Source organism: Plectropomus leopardus, chromosome 16 (genome assembly GCF_008729295.1).
Source record: "Plectropomus leopardus isolate mb chromosome 16, YSFRI_Pleo_2.0, whole genome shotgun sequence".
Lineage (NCBI taxonomy): Eukaryota > Metazoa > Chordata > Actinopteri > Perciformes > Serranidae > Plectropomus > Plectropomus leopardus.
Genome location: NC_056478.1, coordinates 2,366,920 through 2,385,912, shown reverse-complemented (window position 1 = coordinate 2,385,912; position 18,993 = coordinate 2,366,920). Strand labels below are relative to the sequence as shown.

The 18,993-nt window shown below is 41.7% G+C and overlaps 1 protein-coding gene across 3 annotated transcripts in view; it reads right to left on the bottom strand.

The window, feature by feature from the left end:
- LOC121955923 (centrosomal protein of 128 kDa-like) overlaps positions 1–18,993 on the bottom strand; it is a 64,951-nt gene that overhangs the window by 26,751 nt on the left and 19,207 nt on the right. For all 3 annotated transcript variants that reach the window (XR_006106646.1, XM_042504011.1, XM_042504012.1), the window contains exons 14-17: positions 14,912–15,100; positions 13,901–14,341; positions 8,998–9,162; positions 6,689–6,853 (exon numbers count right to left, since the gene is read on the bottom strand). Coding sequence is in view for 2 of the 3 variants with exons in the window: in XM_042504011.1 (XP_042359945.1) it covers positions 6,689–6,853; positions 8,998–9,162; positions 13,901–14,341; positions 14,912–15,100 (960 nt within the window). In the remaining variant the exon portion in view is untranslated. The remainder of the gene's footprint in view (positions 1–6,688; positions 6,854–8,997; positions 9,163–13,900; positions 14,342–14,911; positions 15,101–18,993) is intronic.

The window sequence follows — 18,993 nt, the reverse complement described above, 5'->3', positions numbered from 1 at the left end:
CTCTTCACAGATTTTCGGAAGGCTGTTCAAGCGTACAGAAAGTAAAACATAAGGGGACGACAGATTATTGGCCTGGCCAAATATCGGGGCCGATATTTGGCAATTTTCCAATTATCTGTATCAGAATTTTATTTTAATGAACAACAATAAAATTAATTATTTAAAAAGTACAAAGAAAGTATCAGCATGGGAGGAAGTTTTACTCTGTAAAACAGATCAGGGGGCTATTTTTATTTAAATTTTCACTTGACTTTATAAAAAAAGTTGCAGAGAACTTGCTGCATTTGATGTTGAAAGCTTCAGTTTTGATTAAACATTTGCTAAAGGCATTTAAACAACGTTTTTGTTGGAGTTTGTTATTTCCAAATTCTAAATATTGAAAAAGATTTTCATTTTTATTGTAGGTGCAGATCGATTCCAAGTAACGGTTACCCATCTCATTGACTGTTAATAATCGGTATCGGCCCTGAAAAAACAATATCAGTCAACCTCTAAAAAATATATGAATAAACATCTGCGTAGTTCCAGACCGTAAAGAGAAACAGAGATTTTAAATGTGAGTGGAGAAACAGCAGAATACAAATCAGAACAACAGCCTTTTGTCAGACCCTTAACTTTTGTGAAGAACGGCCTCTGCCAACCTAAATTGCCGTGCGTGTGTGTTTAACAGCCTGTGACACGACGTTACACTTGTGCATGCACACACGCCTAAGCACAGAGGTTGTGTGTGTGTGTGTGTGTGTGTGTGTGTGTGTGTGTGTGTGTGCATCATAAAAATGAGCTCAGGGACTATGTCCCATCCTTCCCCGACAAGCCTGTCAGCATCAGCAATACAAACTGACTGTCCGCCAACTCCTAATGAACTGCTGACACACACACATACATACACACACACACACACACACACCACACACACACACACACACACACACACACACACACACACACACACACATACGCACACACACACACTCTCTTAAGACAAAAGGACACTCAGATAAACACAGTCACATGATGAGATGGCACTCAGTTAACAGCACGCCTACACCAACACTATGCAACCGTTGAGATGAGCCGGCTGCAGATGTGGACTTCTCACCAAAGGTTAACAATCCCCACTATGCATCATTACTCGCCTGTTTCACACCAGGAGACCAGCACGTGTGAATGTCAGTACCCGATATGGAACATTACTGTACATAAGCCTGCTTTAATTTGGAGTATTTTCGTATATTATCGTCACCTCGTGTAGCTAATGGAGTGTCTGTTCAGGGTTCATTAGGGCTGCGCTTTAACCACAGCAGCAGGTTTGGGAATAACTGGGAGGTTATTAGACTGTGATTTTTCTGTAAATAATAACGTCAAATTGTAGATATTTAATTTGGGGTGTGTGGGTGTATGCATATATATTTCACTAGTTTTAAATAAATGAGGAACTGGAATACATAAACCAAGTCATTGTGTGCTTGAGCATTTCTTTTGCTTTTTGTTTTTTTTGTCTGTACTGGTATTAATTTTTTGTCTGTCTGCTTGTTTGTAAAATCATTTCTCTATTTTCTTTTTTTACATGTTTGAAATAAATCAAATCAAAATAGTGCTGATACAGACAGGAAACATGAATAAGGAGAAGGTTAAGACATGCAACCACAGGGCCTCCAGCACACCTAAAAGTGGCTTTTTTTTCTTTTTAATAGTTTTTTTATATCTTTTTTGGGCTTTACTAGATAAGACAGCTATAGTGTGAAAGGGGAAGAGAGAGGGGATGACATGCAGCAAAGGATGAGGTCAGAATCGAACCTGCGGTCACTGCAGCAAGCACATAGCCTCTGTACACAGGGCGCCCGCTCTAACAGGCGAGCTTGTGGGCTCCCCTAAATGAATGAAAACAACCCTTTGTTGGGTCACGGTGTGCAAGTTGTCACAATTCTTTGTGGTGAAAGATCCTGTAGTGTGTAAAACCCCGGTCGCCGGTCAGTAATGTGGTGTGAAATAACGACGACTTCAAGATCACAAGTCAGCAAGTGTAGTGTGAACAGTGCAGAGAGCTGCCGCCTTTGAAAGTTGTAAAGTGTGACCTTTAGCTTTAGTTAAGCATGTTGTCATGATACTGTGACATCAGCACTAAACACAAAGTAACACCGAGGCTGGTAGTTTTGCCAGTATTGGAAAAAATAAAAAGTCAGGGGATCACCGAAGCTAACTGAATTCATCCTGCCAGAAACATGAATCTTGCACCAGATCTCACGAAAATCCTTCCAATAGTTATCGATACGTTTCAATCAAAATGAAAACAGCAAAAAGTCAGGCGATCCCTCAAGTCCCAAAGAATTCATCATCTGAGAACCATGACTGTCTGAGCCAAATATCAGACCAATCCTTCCAATATCTGTTGCAGTATTTAAGTCTGGGTCAAAGTGGTGAACTGACCGTCTATTTTAAGTGACACGGCAATGGGATGAAAGTCACGCGCTGCTGTGGAATATAAAAAGTAAACAACTGCGTCGTCGCCCCGTGACAAACCTTTCTGAGCCGTTTTGTGAAAATCTGTTTTTTAGGGAGGAATCCTGCCACCCTGCAAACACACAGAGAGAGCACAACCGCAACTCCCAACCTGCTACAGGTAAAAACAAAAGAGCCAGAAGACACAACAAACACAAGCTCGCGCGTACAAACTCTCACACAGCCATGAACAAAGTCAACAAAAAGTACAACCCCTTTTTTTTTTTCAAGTACACCCTTGTGGCAAGGTGTTTACGCATGATCAACAGACACGGAAAGCACACAGCGGGGTTTTTTTGGACCCTTTCTGTCCCGTGCTTTGGCAAACAACATCGTCACTGCAGAGGTGTCAAGCAACTTTTTCAAGCTGTCATTCAAAACCAGATCCAAGCACGACGAATTTCCCAAGTTGTTGCTACGGCAGCTCAAAGTGCAGCGGTGGAGTGCCGCTGTGCAGAGGTCCCCGTCTCAGGGAGTGTACAACCGCATGGCAGAGCGTGCGACTGCGTGGGAGGATAAAACATGCCTCTGTGCCTCCGCTCTCTTTACTCTTTCCCGAACCATCAAAGGCGGCGCCGCACAGTGGCAGACAAAAAGGAGGTGAAACTGTTGAAAAACTGAACAAGTAGGCTGGGAGTTGAAAGTGCTGTCTGTGGGGTTGAAGTGAAAGAAATGCCACTATTTTCTCAGCAGCGGCGCCGTGGAATCCAAACGTCTGCCACCTCTAATTTAAATGTGTGACTGCGAGGTTTTGTATGTCTCTCTCAGAATGCGAGTAAATCTGCGACTGTGTGTCTTTGGTTACAGTTTGTTTGTTTCGCCTCCCGCTGAGAAAACGGTAAAGATGGCAAAGTTTAGAGAGCGGCTGAAGGAGGAGATGTTAAAGACTAACAGCAAGTGGAAAGGGCATGGTGAGATGTTGTTACAGAGATAAGCAGCTGTGGCATTTCTCCTCATTAAATGGCTTAAAGGGAGACGGGAAAGACTGAGATGGAAAAAAAAGGACAAATGTCCGAGACTGGATTCAAATTTTGCAGTTACATATTGACTAGAGAGAGCTAATTCCAAAAGAAAAGATGATGTGGACAGGAATTGGGCTGGGTATCGGTTATTCATACTTTTAAGGTATTGACCGATATAACTCTGATCCCAGTTGTATCTAAACTTCTCAGGTAAAACAATATCTGAATGTAATCATTTTTTTACTCAGAACTTGAAATAAAATGACTATTTGGAAATAGGGTTGGGTGATGTGGCTTTAAATTAAAATTGCGATATTTTAAAGCTATATCGCGATACGTGACACATATCACAGCATTTTTACGTCCTTTAAACTAATGTTAACTACTAAAACATAAGATTAATGAAAGAACTGCAGTTATAATAGTTCAATCAAGTAGCTATTGTCATATAATAAAGTTGAGGACACTACTGTTATAATGACATTTAATAAAATACAGTTATAAGGAGGTTAAATAAAGTACTTTTATAATGCAATAAAAAAAGGTATAATAAAACAAATAAGAGCAGGATCCATGGTGCTTTATTTTCAAGGACATGCTTTTTATATATTATATAATAACATCAGCTAAATGTTATTATAACAGTGGTGTATTCAACTGTTATTTGACCGGAGCTACTTTATTTGACTTTATTGTAACTGCAGTTCATTCAATAATTTTCTAACATCTAATTTTTAAAGGACATTTAAATATTGTGATATATATCCTGTATCTTGATATGGCCTTAAAATATTGTGATATTATTTTAAAGATATTTCACCAAGCTCTAGTTTTAACCCATTATGCTATGGACTGACAATGCAGATTTTTTTTTTGCCTGTTTATTTGTTTTTTGGTAAAGTCTGCACCAAGATAAAGGTCTGTGGTGCGCACATCCCCTGAAGTCTACATGTAGTTGCAGTACACATACCCTCGGGTATGGACTACATAAAAATACAATTTGATTAATCACCCAGCTCTACTGAAAAGCAGACTTAGCATTTTGTTGCTAAGCAGTTTTACTGATTGAAAATCCTCCTTGGTGAGTGATTTATCAAATGCCAACACACAACATACTAGTCTCCGATGTGACAGCGCACTGCATCTATTAACTCGTCCTTAACTTTCAGTGTACGCTCTGCTGTCTTACAACTTCCTGCATTAGTGCGCCAACAGAGGAGGACAAAGGGAATCATGAAGTAACTGAAACCTAATACAGCCTTTAACTGGTAATGATTCCCCTCATTAGGCCGAACACCAGCGAGTTGGACTTCTCAACATGACAGATTACAGACGCGGCGATGCGCTGACTCGCATGTCTGGCTGCAGCTCTGCTCGACCAGACTGGGAAATCTATACGAGCAGATAAGAGCCGGCTGAGTTCATTAGCTCGGTGCAGCTGAGGAAAACTACTCTCAAGCATGTAGGAGTGCAGTAAGTGTGTGTACCATGAGTTTATCAGTGTACTGCGGAGTGTTTAACATTAGCTTTCGCTTTAGTCCTTGTAATAAGCTTTAATGTCTAACATCTTTGGTGCGTGTGGTTGTATAGTATGTACGTACTGAACATTCAGTTGTTGGGTTTTTTTTGTGTAAATACTTAAAATGTTAAAATTCCTTTAAAAATAATGTGGAAAAAAAATAGCTGCAATAACAGAATTTTACGGGGAATCAGCTGTGTTCATAGTTATGGTAACTGGGTTTATAACAATTTAAAATTCCTTTTAAGTAATGAGGAAAAATGTGTTGGAACAATTTAATTTTTACTAGTAATCAACCTAAAAATGTGTCTTTGTAGTCATGACTACAGTTAGGGCAGCAAAAATGAATTGATAAAATCAATTACAATCGATTATTACGTGTTGGCAACGAATAATATTATCTATTTGTTGTGTGGCGTGATTGTTACGTCACTCACAGAGTGGAGAGGCCAGTGTTTTGAAGAGGCGTGGGGGAGGCAGAGAGGACGTTAAAAACTTCAAAAGTTTGGGAGCACTTCATGTTATGCAAAACAAGGAAGTGTGTTTGCTGCAAAACATGCAAAAGTGACACGGCACGGCACACGAGCACGACGGGCATGATGCAGCATCTAAAACGAAAGTGAGGAGGAGGAGAGCTTAATGGCAGCACAAATATACACTTTTTATGTCAGAACAACACCAGACAAATGAGGCTTTTTTTCTCTTCTGTTTTTCCTCTAATGTGTCCTCATCTCTCTGTCTCTGAAGACCGCCCACTTTAAAGCTTTAATTATGAAAAAGACATGTGAAATGAATTATTGATATTTGCATTAAATCAAATGAATGTATAATGTGAGAGAGCTGCTAATAGTACCAAACCCACTGAGAATTAACACCAAACTGCAGCTCTGTGCAGCTTCTCTCATTTTGATTCTGTCGGCCTCACGGATACAGAAAAGTTGAGTCCCGCCGCTCTCAACAACCTTCCTAAGTACAATAAAACTGTATCCAGCAAACACAGAGGAGGTTAGTGCGTGCTACTGATCTGACAAAACACTGAGGTAGAGCTGGGACGTATGGCTTTAAAAAAAAATCACTGTATCTTTAGGTTATATCGCGATACACAATATATATCTCGATATTGTGAAACCTCCTCTAAACTACTGTAAACGTATAACTTACGACTGCTTGTTAATTATGAGGGGGGGTGGAGAAAGGGTTTGTTTTGGCTGGAGAGGCATAAAGCTTTAAATATCTGTATTTTGTATTTATTTGACTAAATCTTGGCAATATTTCTTTCTTAATTTTTTGGGGGAAATTTTTTATTTTTTATTTTTTTTGACGATTTTAAAAGATTTTTTAAAAAATCACCAAAAATTGCGCCATTTAACTTGTAAAAACATACAGTATTGTTGGATTTTTTTTAAAATTTCCAATCACTCCTTGAACACATCATGTATAATTATACAGGTTTGTGAAACAAAATTCAATGACTTTTAAAAAGATTTCAGGGTATATTTAGTTTTCATGAAATTTTCCAGACTTGGAAATTGCTATTTTACAAATTCTACGATTTTTCCAAGTTTTTCATGACCGTACAAAGCCTGGCAATACAGCTTTAACACACACGACAAACAATAAAAAATAAAATAGTATAAAATAAAACAAAACAAATGAAATAGTAAATATACAAAAAATAAAAACAGATAAAATGTAAAATAATAAATACCTGTAGTTTGTCTTCACCGTTCCTCGCCAGGCTGCGACAGGCTGCATCCAGTTCCTCGCCCATGGAGGTGAGGACGGCCTCCTGCTCCGCTTCCATCTGTAACAGCTTCTCCTCCAGCTTAACGAACTCCGACTCTGAAGCACGTCTCCGCTCACCTGACCTGACCTGTGGAGGACGGCAGACAGCTGAGTGGAGTACTGCGGATTCAAATTAGCCGCTGTGCGGTGTTTTTAGCTGTGATTTGAATCTTACAGGACATTAAGAAGACATTATTTAGAGCAGATTTTCTGTAGATGAGTGCAGGATTTCAGTTTTTCTTCCCAGAAGATCAATTCCAGTATTGTTTGAGTTTACTCAATAATAAAACGCAGAAAAACAGACAGTCCCTGAGCATCAGAGAGGCTTTCACACCAACAGACCTGGTTAAGTTTCGTCCTCTGACCTGTGCTGTCAATAATCTCGGGTACCTACCAGAACACATTGGATCAATACGTCCGGCACAGGAACCAACAGATCAGTGGTGCCCGGGGACGGTGGATCATTATCCTGTCTCTGGGATAATAAACTACCCATGTTACATTAATAAGAGCCCTTTTACTCCATTCACCCGATTTCAGATCAATACATTGATCCCAAAAGAGCCCCGCACAACTTATCAGGGGCCTGTCAGAGGAGTGAATAAGAGCTCAATACTTCATCTGCTGCTGTAAAACACCTGAGGAAGTATTGATGAGGCCCCTCTAAAAAATACTGCTGATTTGGCACCACTTAACCTTTCGAACCGCTCTTAAGTTTGTTTGATCATGTGACCTCACCAGACAACCTCGTAATGCCAGGAGGGAAGGAAGGAAGACAAGAGGGGAGGAGAGCAATGTCCTCGTAGGCTAATGTTTTATCTGCTTTTGTTGCAAAGCCAGAAAAGGAGATAACGTTCTGGTGATTTGTTTAAGAGGATCCGTTCTTCTTATTTTCAGGTACAGCTAAAATCCAGGAGCACATCAGGAAGATGGCCCCAAGTGATGACTTTCTAAGTGAATGTCTCAGGCAGCAGAAGCCTGATGAGGAAGAGGAGGAGCTGTCATGGAAGGACAAGCCCCTGCACGGGTCTGTACCACAGACAGATTGCAGAAGTGGCTGATATCGAGAAATCCTACCAACGGCTGGAAAAGGCTGGTCTAAAGGACAGCACAGAGGCTCTGATCATGGCTGCACAACAACCAGCTCTCAGCACAAGAACCATAGAGGCCCGGGTCCACCACACCAGGCAGGATCCCAGGTGCAGGCTGTGCAAAGAGGCCCCTGAGACAGTCCAGGCAGGCACAGCGTACATGGAGCGCCATAACCAAGTCGCTGGCATCGTGTACAGGAACATCTGTGCTGAGTTTGGGCCACAAGTCCCAAATGGAGGACTCCTCCAAAGGTGGTAGAGAACGACAGGCCCCGATCCTGTGGGACTTCCAGACCCAGACCGACAAACAGGTGATGGCTAACCAACCAGACATCGAGGTGGTCGATAACGATCCAGAGCGACTGCAACATCAGGAAAAAGGAACACGAGACGCTCGAGAAATACCAAGAGGTGGTAGAGAGGGTGTGGAGGCTGAAGGCAGCGGTGGTACCACTGGGGATAGGAGCAATCGGGGCAGTAACCCCAAAACTGGGACAAACTGGGACAGGGGCTCCAGCAGATACCAGGAACAACATCTGAGATCTTAGTCCAGAAGTGTGCAGTCCTAGGAACAGCTAAGATACTGCACAGCACCATCAAACTCCCAGGCCTCTGGTAGAGGACCCGAGCTTGAAGGAAGAAATCGCTCAAAGGGGATCGGCCGAGAAGGGAAATTTATATATATATAAAAAATTATACAACAATAGACCCCCTTAAACCCCCTTAAACAAAAAAAGATAACTTTTGACTGCTGCATTACTTGCCAGTCATCTAGACTAGAGATGCACCATTAGATTTTATTCATCTTTTAACCAAACACCTTGTATTTTTCCCCTTATGGGCTACATAAATGGTATCAAATAATGTTTCAAAGTTACAATGTCAAACCTGCAGATTCAGAGAAGAGCATAGTTCTGTTAAATCTGGAATATAGTGGCTGCTGGCGGCACTCATGTCTGTACCTTTACTATTTAAAGAGCCTCGGACTTCATCTGTCACAGTTAATTAGATTCTGCACAAGTATTTCAAATCTCCTGCTGAGGATGGATGTGTTTCCCTGATAACAACAGATACCCCTCGTGTATTGGAAGTGTCACGTCATTCAATATTAGTCACTCCTGGCGAAGGAGGCAGGGCTTACTTTGTCATCCAGTTCCTGTTTGAGTAGCTGGTACTTTCTGTGGAGGAGTGCGTGTGTCTCGTCTTTGGCGCTCAGCTGTGCTGCCAGCTTATCACACTCATCCTTCATCCTGTCCAACTTGACGTGCAGCGCCGCACACAGCTCCTTGTCCGATGCTGCATCCGCCTGCAAGAGAACGTGTGTGTTTGAGGACGTGATGCACACAGTCAGCAATTTGAGATAATGAGGACTCACAGTTTATCTGCTGCAAAAATACATCCACTTAAAGCAGGTTGCAGTAATTTTCAATCCTTTGAATATACTGGGAGTATGAGCTCGTGGTCCTTGACTTCTTAATGACTTTGAGGCACATTTTAAAGAGAATACATTCTCTGAAACAACCATCAATACTCCTGATCGGTCTTTTCATTACTATATCGTAGCTTTTTTAAATACATATTATTTTTTAAATATAATGACTTCAGAACATTAGAAATTAATGTTTAAATATAACTTTGGCACTGTTCTTTATTTATGAGAGGGGAGCGGTGGTGCAAACTGGGGGAGGGATGTCAAACTATTTTTATTCACTGGAGAGGGATTTATGTTTTCATTTTGAATGTAGGGTACAGACAGGGCTGGGTGATATGGAAAAAACTCTTATCAAGACATATATATATATTTTTTTTACATCAAATCACTATATCTGTCCATCTTAAAGGTTCCCTTTGACTCCTAAGTGAGATATGAAGATATTAAAAGGTTAATTTTGGTTTAAATATTTATTTTCTGTTAGACATTGAACATGACAAATACACTGTAGAACAGGCATCACCAACTGGAGGACCTATTCTGCTAAAATTCAAAAAGGTCCAGTCACTAAACTTTCCTCCCAGCAAAGGTCCGAGCCTCATACCTAAATATCACTAAATATCATCAATATCACGATTAATTGAACATTTTACTTCATTTACGATTAATGAACGATTATTTTGCTTCTTTGTGGTTTGTTTTTTGCCCTCATGGTGTGTTGGAGTGTAATAAACACATGATTTATTATTATTTATTAAACTTTCTAGCCAGTCAGTCAGTCAGTCAGTCATTTTCTGTAAGCGCTTGTCCTCGTAAGGGTCGTGGGGGGGCTGGAGCCAATCCCAGCCGACACATATAGACAGACAACCACACACGCTCACAGTCACACCTAAGGGCAATTTAGAGTCACCAATCAACCTGAGCTGCATGTCTTTGGACTGTGGGAGGAAGCCGGAGACCCCGGAGAGAACCCACGCAGACACGGGGAGAACATGCAAACTCCGCACAGAAGAGCCCCCGCCCGGACCAAACCCCGTTCCAACGAAGGACCCTCTTGCTGTGAGGCAACAGTGCTAACCACAAAGCCACCGTGCCGCCCTAAACTTTCTAGCATTATATAAAAATTAAAAGCTCCATCTTAAACTTCAGGTAAATTTAAGCACATTGTGCTGATAATAGGCCAACCTCTCCTGACTGCAGGACTCTGACTTAAACCTCTGTCAAACTTCTGTGCTATTAATCATTTTACTCAGGAATTAAAAACTTTTGAGTCGGCCTACTTCTCCTATAGCTGCCAACAGCCTGCCAACATTCCCAGTTAGAGAAAGGCTGAAAATAAGCTCATGTGCTTGTGGCCCCGGGCCCCCGAAACATTACATCTGCCCCTGGTAATAATAACGAGAGCTCAGCAGGAGCAGCTGGATGAGACACGGAGCGATGTGTCCTGGTGTTTCTAAATAATTCATCCAAAGTCTGATTAAAGCTGAAACTAGTAGTCTGTAGAAGTCTAATGAAGTCACTTTCCATCTCTGCAGATGTGTCTGTTTCAGACACTTTGGTGCTTTGAGGAGAAGCTGCGCTCTGTTTGTCTGTCTCACTGTGCTGCTGTCGCACCATCAGCTGTTTGACCCGCGATTATGAAATGCTGTGGCTGTCAAACACTCAGCTGTTCTAGAGTGAAAGTCTTTCACTGCATTTGGTTTAGTTTCGCTATTCTTATTACCATTGGCTGTCAAAACTGTCAAAACTCTGTCAAAACTTGGCTGGATCAACTGTCTCATATTTCAATCGAGGAAAAGTTATATTGCGATTGATATCATTATGGTTTTATCGCCCAGCCCTAGCTATAGGTATCCAACTTTAAAGGGCTGTATTTTGTATTGATTTTCCTGCAATTTTTTAAAGATTTTTAAATAATTTTGGCAATTTATATGTGTAAAAAGAATTGGTGATTTTTAAAGAAATCATTTTGGCAATTTTTTTCTTTTAATTTAATTTATTGGCAATTTTTAAAGAAAACATTTTTACTTAGTTTTTTGGGAGGGAAATTATTACAAAGAAATAATTTAGCCATTTTTTTAGGAAAAAGAAAATTTCTTTAATTTTTATTGGGTCAATTTATATATATATATACAGTTATGTAACACTTTTCCAGGCCTGGAAATGGCTATTTGCAAATTCCATGAATTTTTTTTTTTTTACTTTGTTTTTCATAACCGTACGAACCTTAATAAATACTTTTAAAATTTGCCAGTGGACCCCAACAATTTACGAAAGATCTTCAGTTATGTCTGACAGGTACAGGGTTTATTCACATTAGTGCGATGTGACATTATGAACAACACAGCATCATACAATGGGTCAAAAGAATGCAGAGAGTCTGAAATCATGGTCTAAGTCCTTAATTCACATCTCAGTCTGGCTGAAGCTTGCAACGACAAATCCAGCCTCATACATACGCTTTCTGTCGACAATGATCACGTTATCACAGACAGCTGAAGATACAGTAAAGTGACTGAGGACTGGGAGTGACAGGAGTGACACAAACAGAGAAAAAAGTGGAAAAACACAAGTGCTGCAAGTGCGAAGAGAGAGAAAAACAGATGGAAAATGCTAAATTAGAACTGGAGGGAGGCAGTAAGAGAGGGATTAAGGAGGGAGAAACGGCGAGCAGGAAGACAGAGTGGAGGAGAAATCAAGAGTGAGAGGACAAGGACAAGAAAATAAGAATATTTTAAGCTTTCTCTGACAGTTGACTGTATCAAAATCGCAATACAGGCCTCTGGCAATGCTGTGCGAATATTGGGTGGGCTTCTTAGGGACATCTGCGGCGCCTGTAGGCTGGTACTTTAAAACATTCCAGCAAACGCCCTTGTCCTCACCGCGCTCGGAAATGACACCATTACAATGAGCTATGTCAGATATTAATGCCATTCAGCACCGCTAATGGGCTAAACTCAACCATATCAGGGAGGACCATGCCCCTTAAGAAACAATGTACCCACGAGGGCCCATCACTGGAGATATGGAAAGGAGGGAGGCGGGCGGGGCACTGGGGGAGGAAGTCAAGTGGAGTCCCCTATCTGCAGCTCTGCCTTGATGAGACTGCTGCGGTCTGATATTGGAGGGTGTTTAAATATTCACGCTCTGAGCTGTGGAACGGCCGCGAGGATCCACGGGGCACCACACACCATTAAGAGCTCAGCTATCCTCGATTCACCCGCACTCAGAGGACAGAGCCCCGGCCAATGAAGGAAATTACTCTAAATGAGGATTTTGTCTGTGTCTCGCTGAGTCGGAAATATGCCAGATGTTTAGTGGCTGAGGCGTGTTGCCCCCGCGCTGAATTTGAAAGCCTATGCCAATGATACTCGAAATGTCAATTAGAGGATGGCACCCTGTGATCCGTACCCAGGTGAGAGGAAAAAACATCTTTGTGGTTGGCTTACGACCTTGGCTTCCCAAAAGATTTGATGAAGAATGTGTGTCACATCTGGTACATGATCTAGAGCTAAGCAATGCTTTTTAGAGGTGTGAGGTGTGTGTATGTTGGAAATGCACTTTCTTCCAAAAAGTTTAACCCTAAGCGCCCACACATGTTACACACGCTTGTATTGTTCTGTGTACAAAATGCGCTTTTGAAAATCAAAATTTAAAAAATAAGAAACATTAATATTATTTTCTACTTTCAAGTTAATTTTTTAACTAACATCTGCCCTAACATGTCACCCTGGTGCTCCATGATGGTCAAGATCTGGAGCTCTGCAGATAACAAAACACACACCTCACCTGCTCACACTACCGCCACTACCACTCATTAAGTTAGACTGTTACTGCAGCGCCGTTAAATCATGCTGATTTATTCTCCGTAAGCTGGAAACAAACTAACGGCTCTCCTGTTCAGATATTAATAGTATTTGTAAGTAATAGTGGCGCCTCATGGTCGAAAAATGCGACTAAATAGTCACAGTTTGAAGCTCTGCAAAAGCCCTGCTTTGTGTGTGTGTCTGTGAGAGAGAGAGAGCCATAAGAGAGAAAGGGAAAAATGAAACGCCAAAGCCAACTTCATGCCAGATGCAGAAACCAAACAAACAAAGCATAACACAAAAAAACCAAAACAATGTTAGTGTCTTATGCTGAATCCGCACATTCAGTATCGCTTTCCTGCTCGTCCATGCTTGTTTTCTTTTGGTGCTGTGCATTGTGCAGACGGACAGTAAGCATTATCAGATGATGTAATTGAAATCAACGATATAGCACAATACCAAACAACAGATGTTTTACTGTCGGACGACATATCTCGTCATATCGCACAGCCCTACAAAAGACAAGAAATAAAGTAAAACTGTTCCTGTTCTTTTTTGTTGAAAGCAGATGATCTAAAGATCCAACGTTCAAGATAAAAATAAAGTTCCTACAGATACTGAGCAGCATCAACAAATCGGTCTTTTTATTTTAATGCTATGGTAAGCTAACAAGGTACTGGCTCTAAATACCCATTTACTGTACAGACATAAGAGTGGTTATCATTTAACTCTCTGCAGAACAGCCAATAAGGGTATTTCCCAAAATGTCCCAAAACTCTCTCTACCCGTACATGAAAGCATCTTACCTTTACCTCCTTCAGGTGTGCCTGTATTTCATCTCGCTCCTGACGGCAGATCTTGAGCGTGTCCTGAACTTCCCGATACTTCTTTGTCCTGCTGTCTTCCATCATGGCCTTTGTGTTGTCCAGCTCTTTCTGATGCACCTCCCTCTCCAGCTGCAGCTGCTGGCCCAGTGCGGCCCGCTCCTCCTGCACCGCCGTCAGCTGGGCCTCCAGCTTCTTCTTGGAGCTCTCCTCCTCGGCCAGCTGCTGGAGCAGCTGAGAACGGGACGAGGTCATCTCCTTCAGGGCGGCCTGGAGCTCGGCCTGTGCGTCCTGGTCCCTCTGAAGGCGACGGGCCTGAGTGTCAGCTCGATCCTCCAGCCTCTGGTTCTCCTCCTTCAGTCTCGTCTGGACGGCAGCCAGACACCGAGTCTCCTCCTCCAGGGCAGCCGAGGCCTCCCTCACCTAGGGTTAGGATCTGTTAGCGTCTGATCAAAGCTCTCTTAATGACTGTGAGCTGAGGTTTAAACATTTCTGTCCTTCATCAACACCTCAAACTGAACATGACAAATTGTACTGCCAACAGAATTTAATCAAACTCTCAGCCCTGTCTGTGCAGATACTCTGTACCAGAGTGCTGATGTGCCCGCAGTGTTACTACTACTACTACTACTGAACTCAATAAAAAAACAAAACAAATTGGGATAATCGTGAGTATCTTGTCCAGCAGCCTTAGGGGTGGGCGATATATCAAAAATATTCAAGATCTCATGGCTTGTTTCATGTGTGGTTTATAAAATAACAATATCACGAACATCGAGTACAAATTGTCTCGTCGCTTTTACAAGCCACCGGCATTTTGGTTCTCTTGCTCTCTCCAAGGGCTCTTTACCTCTTACACGCAAAAAAGCAAAAGTTTTACAGTAAATGTTCGGTGTTTCCCCACAGTCTACAGTCCAATAACATGGATTTTTTTTTTTTTGCGTCTCTGGTGACTTGAAGGATTTTTTTGTTCTTGGATGCTCAACCCCGTACCTCCCGGATTTCCTGCTCCAGTGACAGCTGGCGCTGGCGGGTCTCGGACAGCTCCACGTCCTTGCGGTGGAGCTCTTCTTCGCGCTGGGCCAAGCGGCCTAAGATTTCAGCGAGCTCCCTGCGGGCGGCCTCGGTCTGCTGGCTCAGCGCCTTCAGCTGGGCCTGAGAGCTCTCCTTTTCCCTGGCTGCCTGGAGGGAGAAACAGAGAGAGAGAGAGAGAGAGAGAGAGGGGGAAATGAAGAATGACAAATGAAGAGGAGGCGGAAGATGGTGTACAAAAAGGAGCTCTAACAATAATGATGAGTGCAGGAGAAAGAGTGACAGAGAGACAGAGGCAGAGAAACATATGCAGTACCAGCTCTGGCGCTGATAGGAAAATGCTCGCTCTCAGCTGCCTGATAAGGGACAATGGTCAGGTCTGTTCAAGGCAGATTGCTTCTAATACTCTGGCTTTGACTGGAATTTGCAAAGACTTTGCTGTAGCTCAGAACCTAATCATTTAATTGAGCACTTGATTCTCTCCCCTAATTCATTAAGGGGGCAGAAATGATTTTGTAATTAATTCGCGTCACGTCGAGTGTGCCAGGTGGGAGTCTGTCTGTGTGTGTCTGTCTGTCTGCGAGGCGCGAGGCTGCTGACTGTGAGTTTGGAGGTGACTCAGTTCAAAAGGAATTTACATCAACGGGAGGTGACTTTCAATCTAATAATAATTGCCAGCCGTTAATTATTCAACTAAGCACAACTGCTGTAACATACCTTGTGAAGGCGCTTAAATCACTTGACTTCTTTTTTTTTAGCTTTATTATCAAATTCAGTCAATCTATACAGTTTCGATCCATTCGATCCATCCTGCCAGAACAAACGTTGGCATTTTAAGTTCCCAAAAACACGGTGCTGTGGTTAACGTGGTTAAGTTTAAGCAAAAAACCCACTAGGTTATTGGTTTGCTTAAACACCCGCTTCTGGTGGCACAATCACAGCTGAAAATGCTGCTAATGTCTCACTAAAAAACACATAACTTCTGGTGGCACAATCAAGGCCAAAAATGCTGTTGGTGTCTGTTTTAGTTGCACAATCACAGCAGGAAACACTCCAGATGTCTCACAAAAAACATCCTCTTTTGGTGACAAACTAACAGTTGGAAATACCACCGATGTCTTGTTGAAAAACACCCATTTTTGATGGCTCAATCATGGCCAGAACTGTCACGTTGTCTTGCAATAAAACAGCCCCTTTTGGTGGAAAAACAGCTGGAAATGCCGCTGATGTCTCAATAAAAAACACCTGCTGTTTGTTGCATAATCACAGTTTGAATGCCACTGATGTCTTGCTGGAAAACAACAACTTTTACTGCCAAAATCATGGCTGGAAATGCAGCAGATTTCTCACTAAAAATCAGCTGCTTTCTGTGGTACAATCACAGCTGAAAATGCCGCCAATGACTGCCTAAAAAATCCTGCTTTTGATGAAAAAATCACGGCTGGAAATTCTGCCAATGTCTCGCTGAAAGAATATGAGCTTTTGAAGGCACAATCATAGTTGGAAATGCTGCTCGTATCTCGCTGAAAAACACCTATTATGATAGCTCAATAAAGCCTGAAATGCTGCCAATGTTTAATTTACATGTTATCAGAACTTTGTTACTTTACAAACATTAATATAATACATACAAAACATACAAATGTAGCGTATCACTGGTTTACAGATCTTACTTTGCCAACATTTTTTTCTAGCAACTGGGCTTTAGTCTGACTTTGATAAAAATAAGAAATAAAAAAATCTTTGCTATACAGATAAAAAAAAGTATGAATTAAAATGAGCACAAAAGCAAGCATGAGTACCCAACCATTTTTCTTAGTTTGGGTTGAATAGCAACATTAATAAAAAGCTCCAGAATGTTTCTTATTACTATTATTATTAATATTATTCGTATTACTTTCACTGGTGTGTTTTTAAATGTATTCAGTAGTTTTCAATAGCATTTTCCTTTCATTCTGTCCCTGATTACTGAAACACTTTTCTTCCTCTTCATCATCAGACGACTGCATGTGACATACAATGCAGATTGAAATGAATATGTATCTATATTTCCCTTTCACAATCATTAAAGTACAGAGGGTGCTGCTTTGGCTGATTTTCCAGTCTGCGTCTGCTGTGAAAGAACATGGAAGAATTGGACCAGAAAAACTCATAAATATTTTATCATGTGTATTTCCCCTGTGATAAGAGGGTGTTGATTTATTTTCTCTAAAACGAGAACTTGAGTGTCCTTCGTTCTGTGATGTAACAAAGTCTAAAGGACCATTGCTTAAACACACAGCAGCTAAAAAAATAGACTATAACATCTGAGTAACAGAGTAGAAACTGCTGGTGTGTCCACAATGTTCACAATGCTTTGCAGCATTGTGTGAATCCCTGCAGTCACTTTCACCACCACTGCTGCACTCTGACGTCATCGCGGAAAGTTCTCGCCGCCTGGGGCTTCACCACAAATCACTCCACCACTGGAGCTGAGACACGCATTTCAGCACAGACATTATTGATTACTACAGTTTTTTTTTTTAAGAACACACTGTCAAAGTCAAAGCAGGTATGCACGAGCCAGAGTCCACTGCTCAGAAGATGCAAGAAAGACAGTCAGTTGTTGTTGATAGTGCTGCCAGCTGGCTCGCTGTTAACTCGGCCGCCAGCAGCAGCAGCAACGGCAGCAGCAGCAGCATTATCCGGAGCGTTTGAGACGGGCTGCTGGAGCCGATGAGTAGAGCTGATGTATTTGAGCTGCAGTTGCCCACCAGAACCAATTGATACCTAGTCAATAAGCCGCAGTGAGATTTGCAGTAAACTTTTGCTGGATTCTGTGCAGCAGCTGAGAGCTTTTATTTTGTTCAAAGATAAGCCGTAAAAAATGACTATCGCCGACAGGAACAAAAAGCAGCTGACCGCTGAGCAGTTTTGACTGATATCTTCAGTCCTCTGGAAACAGACACAGTCTGAACGTTAACACGATGTTAGAAAAAGTTGAATGATGATATCAGTCTGACTAAAACTGGACTTTTAAAGTACATGCAAACACGTTAGTCTGAGTGAAAGCGGACTGAATCAAATTTCTCAAAACCGGACTAACACACTCAGAGTGGAAGTCGATTTACTCCGTCATGTAAACTCCTCAGACTGTAACTACAGTCGGCGTTCTGCGTGTGCTCCTAGTCACTGCGCGGCATCCTTCGGTGTTTACGGATAGGGACTGTTTGTCATTGATGAAGGGGGAAGGGGCGCTGTAAAATGGCTCAGGCATTTAAAAAAAAAAAATGTAAGCACGAGGGACATACAACTTGAAAAGCTGGCATTTTATATTTATTTTAGATTTAAAAAGGTCACACCCCAGCCACCCCAAATAAAGTACAGTCCCACAACACCGGCACGAAAGCTAAGCGATGTCCTGCTGTGGACGGGGCCGCAGCAAACCATATTTCAGACACTTTAAAAAATAAATACCAAAATCATCACTGTTCAGTGGATAAATGAAAAATTTGACATAATGGCTTCAAATCCCCGTCGTTAAGGGCTGCAACAGCAAAGGAAAAGGATGAAAATATTCTAAATATAGCATAAAATTAAAAGGATATTGACTTTTTATAGGTGGCTTAAGACTAATCAATAAAGGCAGAGTTTGCTGAGCGCTGATTGATTATATGTACGTGACACGGCGGTTTTTAAGTTCACAGTTGTGATTGTGATGCCTTCAATATCCTGACTGTATATATAATATAGGTTTATAGCAGCTAGCTGAAAGGGGGCTTATCACCACGTACTTCCGTCAACAAATCGATTTCCCCCAGTGCATTTATACAAGAACAAGAAGTCAGAAGTGCAGTTAAATGACCTAATCCAGCTATGACTGCAGCTCCACTAAACTGCACATGTAAACATACTGACTACAAGGTTTAGGTAAAGAGAGGAAAAATGGGAGAAGCTCAGCAACATCAAAGCAGCGAGCAAAAAGCTCACTGAAAGCTGATTCATTACGCTCACCTGGGCCTCGCAGGCTATAAAAGCTGGCCCAGGTGTTCACTCTTTCTCTC